At 48.2% G+C, this 13149-nt stretch overlaps 1 protein-coding gene across 1 annotated transcript; it reads right to left on the bottom strand.

Moving 5' to 3' along the window:
• Nucleotides 1-54: 54 nt before the first annotated feature.
• LOC106594739 (histidine decarboxylase) lies at nt 55-12706 on the bottom strand. Its single transcript, XM_082969781.1, has 11 exons — nt 12526-12706; nt 10635-10748; nt 10188-10310; nt 8382-8525; nt 8016-8159; nt 6610-6676; nt 6089-6251; nt 4282-4372; nt 3716-3814; nt 3375-3476; nt 55-1669 (listed from the first exon to the last, which is right to left on the bottom strand). Exons 1-11 carry the CDS (start codon nt 12694-12696, stop codon nt 299-301), a joined length of 2589 nt encoding a protein of 862 aa, XP_082825907.1. The 5' UTR covers nt 12697-12706; the 3' UTR covers nt 55-298.
• Nucleotides 12707-13149: the final 443 nt, after the last annotated feature.

Raw genomic sequence — 13149 nt, 5'->3', positions numbered from 1 at the left:
TGATATCTGATAAAAAATAATAAATAAAAGACCTCAGAGCTCTGCCATCTCTGCACCCTGAAATCACAAAGGTGTTTGTGGGAAACATTTGGTAGGGAGACTACAGGGTCGTATGCATCGGGCACCAAATGGAAGAAAACGGATTGGACCAAGGTGGGACTACCTGAACTTGTACAATAAGAAACATTCATTTTCATTTTCCATTGCAAAACATTTTGCTACGGTGTGCCTAATGAATATGACCCAGGAGCTAACCTTGGCTACAGTAGAGCAGGAAAGTTAGTGGTATCTATTGTAGTCACAGAGGAACAAGACCAACAGCTGAGTCTCCTACACCCAGAGGAGGACCAGGGATTTGGGGAGATCTGAGCTTTGGGGCGATCTGAAGTCCCCTGACAGGGCAGCACACCTGGTAGCGCCCACACTGCACCCACAGGTGGCAGAAACTGGGCAAGCTGTAGAACTTGGTGAGCTTTCTCAGGACCCGTTTTCCCAGCTGGTTGGAATTGGTTGGAGAAGGCCACTCTGGGATCTGAAAGAGGCCTGAGGGGCTTGGGCCTGAGGAGAGACGCCTGAGCTGGGTGTCATTTAGGGGGGGGATGAGGTCTGGGTCTTTATGTCCAGGCTGCGAGTCCGTGACAGAGCTAGAGAGAGGCTTAGAAAGGGGATCAGTGTTATGACCAAACAGGGGCCCAATGGGGCCAGGTAAGGGCTCACTGCTGCAGCTCAGAGAGCGTACTCTCCTCCTCGACCTGTTCTCAGACCCAAACTGTTCTTTATCCATCCAGAATGGTGGTTGTGGTCTAAATCCAGTCTTATCACTGTCCAAGCGGAGCTGTGGTTGGACCCTCTGAACTCTGAAGGCAGCAGTACAGGGGATTTCCTCAGGGCCGTCTCTGGCTCCTGTCTCTGGGTCCTGGCTGGGCTGGGCCTGGCTGGTCACTAGCTCTCTGAGTCCTGTCTTGGGGCTGGCCTCTAGCTCTTTGGATCCTGTCTTGGGGCTGGTCTGTGTCTGGCCGGCCTCCAGCTCTTTGGATCCTGTCTTGGGGCTGGTCTGTGTCTGGCTGGCCTCCAGCTCTTTGGATCCTGTCTTGGGGCTGGTCTGTGTCTGGCCGGCCTCCAGCTCTTTGGATCCTGTCTTGGGGCTGGTCTGTGTCTGGCCGGCCTCCAGCTCTTTGGATCCTGTCTTGGGGCTGGTCTGTGTCTGGCTGGCCTCCAGCTCTTTGGATCCTGTCTTGGGGCTGGTCTGTGTTGGGCCGGTCTCTTGCTTTTTGGGTGTTTTCAGTGTTTCATCCTCTGTGTCACTGATGGCCTTTTCAATCACCTTTGGTTTCCTAGTCATGAGAGAGGCAGCCAAGCCCTCTGCGGCTGTTGTTGTCTGATTCTCCGAATCACTGTTTGTCTCTGACAGCTTCTCAACAGTTTTTCTGACTGAAGAATGCTGCTCCTCCATTTTACAGACTGCCAGTTTTTCTGCATCCTCGGCCAGAAGGTCGGCGGCCATTTTGCGAATGATGTTCCAGTCCCTGATGATGTCCTCTGAGGTGGTCAGCTGTGACGTCACGGTGAAGCGGATGATGCGTTTCCTATCGATGTCGGCGGGGACAAGGTACATGGTGCCGGACCGCGTCAGTCGCCGTAGCAACTCCTGAGTCAGAGCATTCCCTTCCTGAGAGAGATGAGAGGGAGGGTGAGACAGAGAGAGAGGGAGGGGGGGAGAGATGGGGAGACAGAGAGAGGGGGGAGACAGAGAGAGAGAAGGGGGAGAGAGAGCGATTTGACAGTTGAGAGATACCTGTGTTTGGCCCTTTTCTCATTGACGTAAGTTTAAGGAGAGGCAGTGCTACAAGATTTCAATTGACATAATGTGTAAGTAAGCTCTGTATTTATATCCTAAAATAGGCCCATTTATTTGTGTTCTGAGAAAATGTGAACGTGATCAAATTTACATTTTTATTCAAACTAGAGTTGGGTTCAATACTTAGGCCGGGATTCAACCCAAATCAGTTTGGAGTTGGGTTCAATAGTTAGGCCGGGATTCAACCCAAATCAGGTTGGAGTTGGATTCAATAGTCAGGCCGGGATTCAACCCAAATCAGGTTGGAGTTGGGTTCAATAGTTAGGCCAGGATTCAATCCAAGTCAGGTTGGAGTTGGGTTCAATAGTCAGGCCGGGATTCAATCCAAATCAGCTTGGAGTTGGGTTCAATAGTTAGGCCGGGATTCAATCCAAATCAGGTTGGAGTTGGGTTCAATAGTCAGGCCCGGATCTAGTCCAGTCAAGTTGGAGTTGGGTTCAATACTTAGGCCGGGATTCAATCCAAATCAGCTTGGAGTTGGGTTCAATACTTAGGCCCGGATCTAGTCCAGTCAAGTTGGAGTTGGGTTCAATACTTAGGCCGGGATTCAATCCAAATCAGCTTGGAGTTGGGTTCAATGCTTAGGCCGGAATTCAATCCATTCAGGTTGGAGACAATGCTGCTTTTAAAGGCAATGTTCCCACGTTAGCAGAGACCTCATTAAAATGCTGCATATGTAGACTCAACCAGAAATACCCTTTAAGTGGAGCATTGTCCAAAGACTGTGATCGGATTGAATCCCAGCCTTAGAGGTGGGTTGGGCAGACCCAGGTTATCCACGTGAAGGAATGATCTCTATCAGTGTTCTGCCCTTCACCTTGAGCAGCATAATAAAACACATACCTGTTACCTCACAGGCTTAAACAGACAATGACTGACCTTTGAACTCCTGGCTGTGATAGCAGTTGACCTCTAAGCTGTACATTGCCATGAACAAGCCCTGTCAATCATTATCCAGCTCAAAGCAACAGACTGAATTCTGACCTATACAGTATGTTCACAGGTGACCATGACATGTAAGAACCAGCTATGTGGACATTGTAGAGACCCATCTCCATACCGTGTTCTGTGTGAGATGGTGAATCCTGTTCAAATGTTCCTCAATGGGAGATGTACAGTATATGATACAACACAACACAACACAACTTTACAATACAATACAACACAACTTTACAATACAATACAACACAACACAACTTTACAACACAATACAACACAACTTTACAATTTAATACAACACAACTTTACAATACAATACAACACAACTTTACAATACAATACAACTTTACAACACAACTTTACAATACAACACAACTTTACAACACAATACAACTTTACAACACAACACAACACAACTTTACAATACAATACAACTTTACAACTCAACACAACTTTACAATACAACACAACTTTACAATACAATACAACACAACTTTACAATACAACACTTTACAACACAACACAACTTTACAATACAACACAGCACAACTTTACAATACAAGGATAGGCCACATACCTTGAGACAGAAGACCACCAAGCCAAGGTGTCTCTCAGCAGGCATGTCAAAGTTAGGGTCACATCTAACCAGGGACTCCAGTAGCTTAGCCATCTCTACACCCTGAAAACACAAACAGAGGTCAGTCACTGTAATGCAGCATCTCAAATTACAGAGGGAGAAAGAAACTGAGACAGACAGACAGACAGACAGACAGACAGACAGACAGACAGACAGACAGACAGACAGACAGACAGACAGACAGACAGACAGACAGACAGACAGACAGACAGACAGACAGACAGACAGACAGACAGACAGACAGACAGACAGACAGACAGACAGACAGACAGACTACATACATGTCTGATGTGTCCCTGAAGGTTCTTCAGACCGAAGGAGCGCATCACGAACCACAGCTTCAGAGAGCGGAACCGTCGACTCAGGGGGATCTGCCAATGCTGACAGACACAGTGGATCAGGATCAAGGTTAACATTCAAATCAACGTTAACATCTATAGATTAAGATCCAGATCAGTTTCCAGATCAGTTTCACGATCAAGATCAGTTTCAAGATTTGCATGCTTTCCCGACAGTGGTTAATGTTAGGATTTGGGTACAGCTGATCCTAGATCTGTGTTTAAAGGCAGAAGTTGGACCAACAATGTTGATGAGTTTATCACAGGAGTATACAAAAGGTAGGTAGTGTGTACCATGAAGTAAATGTTAAAAATAAAGTCTTCAAATTGGTAGGTAGGTATAGAGCGTGGTTCAGTTGGTAGAGTTTGCAATGCCAGGGTTGTGGGTTTGATTCCCACGGGGGACCAGTATGAAGAAAGTAGGAAAATGTATGCACTCACTACTGCAAGTCGTTCTGGATAAGCGCGTCTGCTAAATGACTAAAATGTCAAATGTAGGTAGTTTGTACCATGAAGTCGGTGGCTTGGTCTGAGTTTTCGTGTCTGAGGTAGACAGGGTCGACACTGAAGGTTTGTTGGAGCTTGTACTTGTCCTTCACCCTGTTAGGACCAGCGTAGAAAACATGTTACTATATCTCTATCCCCAGATTAGTAATACTGTACATGAAGCCTGAAGGGCTTTCCAGACAGGATGCCATGGGGCTGAGCGGAGTTAGCCAAAATAGAGCAGAGTCCTATTTACTCTGCCTTGGCTGAGTGGCTTTCACGTGCACGAGCAACGGCGATCGCTCTACCTGGATAAAATTCTGCCTCCCGCCTAGCTCCAATAAATGATGAATGGGAAACTCTGCCACCGCTTCGTGTCTGGAAAGCCCTTGAGGGTCGTCATAACTCCTCTCTACCACCCTCTCTCTTTTTAAAACATTTTACTGCAGTGGGCTAAATCAGGGTCACACAGTGTTTCTTGGTAGTCTTAAAAAAATCTACTTTGAAACAAAAGTTTACACCTCACACACATGGTTATGGGCTTAACAAACAGAAGATCACGTCAGATATAGAGTTGAAATGTATTACATTTTGAGTTTACATCCCAATATTACACTTTATATACAGTACAGAAGACTGAACTATAACAAAACCATTTGACATAGAAACAGTAGATTTCCGGCTGTCTTTCTGAAATGTTAATTTATTATTATTAATATTCCACCCATGAGGCCACTAGAGGGGATTTGGACATTAGACTGCAGGACAGGATGAAAACCAGGTCTTCCTCCCTCTCTCTCTCTCCCTCTCTCTTCCTTTCTCCCATTCCTCTCTCCCTCTCTCTCTCCTCCCATTCCTCTCCCTCCCCTTTCTCTCTCCTCCCTCTCTCCCTCCCCTTCTCTCTCTCTCCCTCCCTCTCTCCCTCCCCTTTCTCTCTCCCTCTCTCCCTCCCATTCCCTCCCTCCCCTTCTCTCTCCTCCCTCTCCCCTCCCCTTCTCTCTCTCTCCCTCCCTCTTCCCTCCCCTTTCTCTCCCTCTCTCTCCTCCCATCCTCTCCCTCCCTTCTCTCCTCCCTCTCTCCCTCCCCTTTCTCTCTCTCTCCCTCCCTCTCTCCCTCCCCTTTCTCTCTCCCTCCCTCTCTCCCTCCCCTTTCTCTCTCTCTCCCTCCCTCTCTCCCTCCCCTTTCTCTCTCCCCCCTCTCTCCCTCCCTTCCTCTCTCCTCCCCTTCTCTCCTCCCCTCTCCTCCCCTTTCTCTCCCCTCCTCTCTCCCTCCCCTTTCTCTCTCCCTCCCTCTCTCCCTCCCCTTTCTCTCTCTCTCCCTCCCTCTCCCTCCCCTTTCTCTCTCCCTCCCTCTCTCCCTCCCATTCCTCTCTCCCTCCCCTTTCTCTCTCCCTCCCTCTCTCCCTCCCTTTCTCTCTCCCTCCCTCTCTCCCTCCCCTTTCTCTCTCCCTCCCTCTCTCCCTCCCCTTTCTCTCTCTCTCCCTCCCTCTCTCCCTCCCCTTTCTCTCTCCCTCCCTCTCTCCCTCCCATTCCTCTCTCCCTCCCCTTTCTCTCTCTCTCCCTCCCTCTCTCCCTCCCATTCCTCTCTCCCTTTCTCTCTCCCTCCCCTTTCTCTCTCCCTCTCTCCCTCCCCTTTCTCTCTCTCTCTCCCTCTCTCTTCCTTTCTCCCATTCGTCTCTCCCTCCCTCTCTCCCTCCCATTCCTCTCTCCCTCCCCTTTCTCTCTCCCTCCCTCTCTCTCTCCCCTTTCTCTCTCCCTCCCTCTCTCCCTCCCCTTCCTTCCTCCCTCCCTCCCTCCCTCCCTCCCCTCCCTCCCCTCCCCTCTCTCTCACCAGAAGGCAGTGCAGTCGAAGTGGACCATCATCCATTTGGAGGGGTTGAATGCGAAGGAGTCAGCGTACTCTATACCCCCCAGAGGTCCTCTCAGCTCAGGGCAGAGGAACGCTGAGCCGGCGTACGCTGCATCCACATGCAGCCACAGACCTTCCTCTGCACCTAGGCCAGGCAGGGGGAGGAATACAAACACGTTTTGCAGAGAATCTGGGGGGCGGTGGGAGTCCGAGTGGAACTTGAACCTGCGACCCTTATCTGTATTTATACAGCGTCTCAGAGTAAGTATAAAGTAGCCTTGCGGGAACCTTGGCTTGTGCGAGCAGGAACGGCTCATAGGAGCAGAGCAACGTCCCCCCCCCCCGTCCATTCATGATCAGCGCTGTTACTCTGAGGCGCTTTATGACTACGGACCGAGGATGCTGAGATTTTACAAAGTCATATGTCATACATGTTATGTGTGGTACGTGTTGTATGTCATACGGGTGTGTATAATAATTAGAGGTAGGAGATACAGACGTACACACTGGTCCCAGCTCTGACAGGTCGTCGAAGGCACACACCCCCGTGGTCCCCAGAGTGGCACACAGCTGAAACAAACAAACATGATCATTGGTTTGGTTACAACCCATATACCCTACCATGACCTACCACCCCCTAATATACCCTACCATGACCTACCATCCCCTAATATACCCTACCATGATCTACCATCCCCTAATATACCCTACCATGACCTACCACCCCCTAATATACCCTACCATGACCTACCACCCCCTAATATACCCTACCATGACCTACCATCCCCTAATATACCCTACCATGACCTACCACCCCCTAATATACCCTACCATGACCTACCACCCCCTAATACACCCTACCATGACCTATCATCCCCGAATATACCCTACCATGACCTACCATCCCCTAATATACCCTACCATGACCTACCACCCCCTAATATACCCTACCATGACCTACCACCCCCTAATATACCCTACCATGACCTACCATCCCCTAATATACCGTACCATGACCTACCACCCCCTAATATACCCTACCATGACCTACCACCCCCTAATATACCCTACCATGACCTACCATCCCCTAATACACCCTACCATGACCTAACACCCCTAATATATCCTACCATGACCTAACACCCCCTAATATATCCTACCATGACCTACCACCCCCTAATATACCCTACCATGACCTACCACCCCCTAATATACCCTACCATGATCTACCACCCCCTAATATACCCTACCATCCCCTAATATACCCTACCATGACCTATCACCCCCTAATAGACTCTACCATGACCTATCACCCCCGAATATACCCTACCATGACATAATATATCCTACCATGACCTACCATCCCCTAATATACTCTACCATGACCTATCACCCCCGAATATACCCTACCATGACCTACCACCCCCTAATATACCCTACCATGACCTACCACCCCCTAATATACCCTACCATGACCTACCATCCCCTAATATACCCTACCATGACCTACCACCCCCTAATATACCCTACCATGACCTACCACCCCCTAATATACCCTACCATGACCTACCATCCCCTAATATACCCTACCATGACCTACCATCCCCTAATATACCCTACCATGACCTACCACCCCCTAATATACCCTACCATGACCTACCACCCCCTAATATACCCTACCATGACCTACCACCCCCTAATATACCCTACCATCCCCTAATATACCCTACCATGACCTACCACCCCCTAATATACCCTACCATGACCTACCATCCCCTAAATACCCTACCATGACCTACCACCCCCTAATATACCCTACCATGATCTACCACCCCCTAATATACCCTACCATCCCCTAATATACCCTACCATGATCTACCACCCCCGAATATACCCTACCATGACCTACCATGACAGGTACCAGTCCTCTCCTCCTGTCCTCCTGGATGGCCTGTTTCAGAGTGTCTCCTCTCAGGGAGAAGTGGTCGTCTGGAGGGAGGAACCTGATCTTCACCAGGGAGATCAGACCTGCCTTCTCCACTGAGGAGTGAGCCTGATAGAGGCAGAGAGCAGACGGAGAGATGGACAGACAGACGGACAGACAGACAGGCAGATAGATGGACAGACGGACAGACAGACAGACAGACAGACAGACAATCTCTCATTATGCAGAACTCACTATTTGTGTGTGTGAGTGTGCGCGTGTGTGTGTGCTTTCGTGCATGTTTGCAAACGTTGCATATGTGCGTGTGTGCCTAACCCATTCCATCTTGACCTGGTCTGATGCGTAGGCCACCAGTCTGGAGTTGACCACTGAGTCGTCCAGGTCTCTGTCTGCTGGATCTGTCCTCTTCTGCTGCTGGATCCTGGCCTTCCTGGCAGCCAGCAGAGCTACCAGACTACTCTCACTCACTGTGCTCTGAGAGGAGAGAGGGATGGGGAGGGAGGGAGGGAGGGAGGGAGGGAGGGAGGGAGGGAGGGAGGGAGGGAGAGGGAGGGAGGGAGGGAGGGAGGGAGGGAGGGAGGGAGGGAGGGGAGGGAGGGAGGGAGAAAAGCACTACGTTTATGTAAACTGAAACATCTGAGGGCTCATATTTACTGCTCTCTGAGAGGAGTGTAGAGAATGGTATTCCCATTCACCACTAGGTGGTGCTGTGAGAGTACATGTCTCTCTCCAGTAGACAGGCAGGTACATGTCTACCTGCCTATTCCTCCCCCGGTGCTGTCTAGTTGGTACTGTAAAGGTGAGTATGGTCAGGTGTATCCAGGTGTATCTATCCTACCTGAAGTATTCCTCCTCCGGTGCTGTCTAGTTGGTACTGTAAAGGTGAGTATGGTCAGGTGTATCTATCCTACCTGAAGTATTCCTCCCCCGGTGCTGTCTAGTTGGTACTGTAAAGGTGAGTATGGTCAGGTGTATCCAGGTGTATCTATCCTACCTGAAGTATTCCTCCTCCGGTGCTGTCTAGTTGGTACTGTAAAGGTGAGTATGGTCAGGTGTATCCAGGTGTATCTATCCTACCTGAAGTATTCCTCCTCCGGTGCTGTCTAGTTGGTACTGTAAAGGTGAGTATGGTCAGGTGTATCTATCCTACCTGAAGTATTCCTCCCCCGGTGCTGTCTAGTTGGTACTGTAAAGGTGAGTATGGTCAGGTGTATCCAGGTGTATCTATCCTACCTGAAGTATTCCTCCCCCGGTGCTGTCTAGTTGGTACTGTAAAGGTGAGTATGGTCAGGTGTATCTATCCTACCTGAAGTATTCCTCCTCCGGTGCTGTCTAGTTGGTACTGTAAAGGTGAGTATGGTCAGGTGTATCCAGGTGTATCTATCCTACCTGAAGTATTCCTCCTCCGGTGCTGTCTAGTTGGTACTGTAAAGGTGAGTATGGTCAGGTGTATCCAGGTGTATCTATCCTACCTGAAGTATTCCTCCTCCGGTGCTGTCTAGTTGGTACTGTAAAGGTGAGTATGGTCAGGTGTATCCAGGTGTATCTATCCTACCTGAAGTATTCCTCCCCCGGTGCTGTCTAGTTGGTACTGTAAAGGTGAGTATGGTCAGGTGTATCCAGGTGTATCTATCCTACCTGAAGTATTCCTCCTCCGGTGCTGTCTAGTTGGTACTGTAAAGGTGAGTATGGTCAGGTGTATCCAGGTGTATCTATCCTACCTGAAGTATTCCTCCCCTGGTGCTGTCTAGTTGGTACTGTAAAGGTGAGTATGGTCAGGTGTATCCAGGTGTATCTATCCTACCTGAAGTATTCCTCCTCCGGTGCTGTCTAGTTGGTACTGTAAAGGTGAGTATGGTCAGGTGTATCCAGGTGTATCTATCCTACCTGAAGTATTCCTCCTCCGGTGCTGTCTAGTTGGTACTGTAAAGGTGAGTATGGTCAGGTGTATCCAGGTGTATCTATGCTACCTGAAGTATTCCTCCCCCGGTGCTGTCTAGTTGGTACTGTAAAGGTGAGTATGGTCAGGTGTATCCAGGTGTATCTATCCTACCTGAAGTATTCCTCCCCCGGTGCTGTCTAGTTGGTACTGTAAAGGTGAGTATGGTCAGGTGTATCCAGGTGTATCTATCCTACCTGAAGTATTCCTCCTCCGGTGCTGTCTGGGTGGTGATGGAGGAAGGAGGTGGGGAGACCAAGGGCTTTACACAACCAGTCCATCACGTTCATCTCCAGCTCTGTACACGCCGGGCTGGAGGCCTGGACCCAACACAACATCATGTTATTCTATCATAAATAATTAATTAATTAATAAATAAATATCACACTACTATAGGATTTCCTGCAGGAGTTGTCTGTAACAGATGATTGTATCCAAAGTTACTTCTAGTTAACCCATGGCTCATGTGGAGAAAAAAAACTCACTAACTTGATGTAACAGTTAATGTGCTGCCAGGAAATATCTTTAAAAAAAACATGATATTCGAGTCTTTAAACCAGAACTTTAGTTGGATAATTAAGTGAGTTAATTTTGTGTAGTTCCACGCAAAGAGTAAATAAAGTTGGATGTGATAAGATGGTTACCCAGGTGAATCCGATGTTGTTGATGGCATCAGCCAGCATGTCTCCTAACATGGAGGGCCAGGAGGTCAGGGCTGGGTAGTACGCATGCATGTAGGGGCTCTGCCAGTGAACCACCTGACCAACACACACACACAAACACACACGCAGGCACAAACACACTCCATCATTAGTGCCAGAAAGATACTTTGGGGGACAGAATATCCTTACAACAAGTTACAGTGAACAATTCATGTTTGATCCACAATGGTCCTGGTAACGTCTCATAGTCACTCAGTGAACAATTCATGTTTGAATCACAATGGTCCTGGTAACGTCTCATAGTCACTCAGTGAACAATTCATGTTTGAATCACAATGGTCCTGGTAACGTCTCATAGTCACTCAGTGAACAATTCATGTTTGAATCACAATGGTCCTGGTAACGTCTCATAGTCACTCAGTGAACAATTCATGTTTGAATCACAATGGTCCTGGTAACGTCTCATAGTCACTCAGTGAACAATTCATGTTTGAATCACAATGGTCCTGGTAACGTCTCATAGTCACTCGGCAATTGAGGTCCTTGTTCGAAACTCAGCAAAAAAAGAAACGTCCTCTCACTGTCAACTGTGTTTATTTTCAGCAAACTTAACATGTGTAAATATTTGTATGAACATAACAAGATTCAACAACTGAGACATAAACTGAACAAGTTCCACAGACATGTGACTAACAGAAATGGAATAATGTGCTCCTGAAAAACAGGGGGGGTCAAAATCAAAAGTAACAGTCAGTATCTGGTGTGGCCACCAGCTGCATCTGGACTGCACCAGATTTGCCAGTTCCTGCTGTGAGATGTTACCCCACTCTTTCACCAAGGCATCTGCAAGTTCCCGGACATTTCTGGGGGGAATGGCCCTAGCCCTCACCCTCCGATCCAACAGGTCCCAGACGTGCTCAATGGGATTGGGATCCGGGCTCTTCGCTGGCCATGGCAGAACACTGACATTCCTGTCTTGCAGGAAATCACGCACAGAACAAGCAGTATGGCTGGTTGCATTGTCATGCTGAAGGGTCATGTCAGGATGAGCCTGCAGGAAGGGTACCACATGAGGGAGGAGGATGTCTTCCCTGTAACGCACAGCGTTGCGATTGCCTGCAATGACAACAAGCTCAGTCCGATGATGCTGTGACACACCGCCCCAGACCATGACGGACCCTCCACCTCCAAAGGCGACGTTGTTGCCGGTGATGTCTGGTGAGGACCTGCCATACAACAGGCCTACAAGCCCTCAGTCCAGCCTCTCTCAGCCTATTGCGGACAGTCTGAGCACTGATGGAGGGATTGTGCGTTCCTGGTGTAACTCGGGCAGTTGTTGTTGCCATCCTGTACCTGTCCCGCAGGTGTGATGTTCGGATATGCCGATCATGTGCAGGTGTTGTTACATGTGGTCTGCCACTGCGAGGACGATCAGCTGTCCGTCCTGTCTCCCTGTTAGCGCTGTCTTAGGCGTCTCACAGTACGGACATTGCAATTTATTGCCCTGGCCACATCTGCAGTCCTCATGCCTCCTTGCAGCATGCCTAAGGCACGTTCACGCAGATGAGCAGGGACCCTGGGCATATTTCTTTTGGTGTTTTTCAGTCAGTAGAAAGGCCTCTTTAGTGTCCTAAGTTTTCATAACTGTGACCTTAATTGCCTACGGTCTGTAAGCTGTTAGTGTCTTAACGACTGTTCATGTTCATGAATGGTTTATGGTTCATTGAACAAGCATGGGAAACAGTGTTTAAACACTTTACAATGAAGATCTGTGAAGTTATTTGGATTTTTACGAATTCTCTTTGAAAGACAGGGTCCTGAAAAAGGGATGTTTCTTTTTTTGCTGAGTATATAATGTGTGAACATAACGTACCCCAGGCATGATGACCTTCTCTATGTCCCTGAAGATACAGTCCCAGTCCTCCGGGTCAGTGGGGGCGCTGTCTGGCAGCAGCTCTCTCATATAGCCAGGCTTCACCTCTGGGCCTGGGGTCACCTTCCTCTCTCTGATGGTGGTCAGGTACCTAGTGATGTAATCCACCATCTCTTTACCTGGACGACGGACAACACACAACAGTCAGATTACACAATATTAGATAGCATATTATATTATATAGGATATCAATCACAAACAATGTTCAACCACTCTTTGAGATCTATAGAAATAGATGTTTTGGTCTTCTTCAGGGTATAACAAAACAACAGACAGATTACACAATATTAGATAGCATATTATACTGAGCAAAAATATAAACGCAACATGCAAATAATTTCAGCGATTTTACAGTTTATATAAGGACTTTTTTTTTTTAAAGAAATCAGTTCATTTAAATAAATTCATTAGGCCGTAATCTATGGATTTCACATGACAGGGGCGCAGCCATGGGTGGACCAGGGAGATATCGGCCCACCCATTTGGGAGCCAGGTCCATCTACTGGGAAACCAGGCCCAGCCAATCAGAATATTTTTTTCCCCACAAAAGAGCTTTATTACAGT

Source organism: Salmo salar, chromosome 26, assembly GCF_965601325.2.
Source record: "Salmo salar chromosome 26, fSalSal1, whole genome shotgun sequence".
Taxonomy (NCBI): Eukaryota; Metazoa; Chordata; class Actinopteri; order Salmoniformes; family Salmonidae; genus Salmo; species Salmo salar.
Note: the sequence above shows the minus strand (reverse complement) of the source record. Positions and strands in the feature narration are given on the sequence as shown.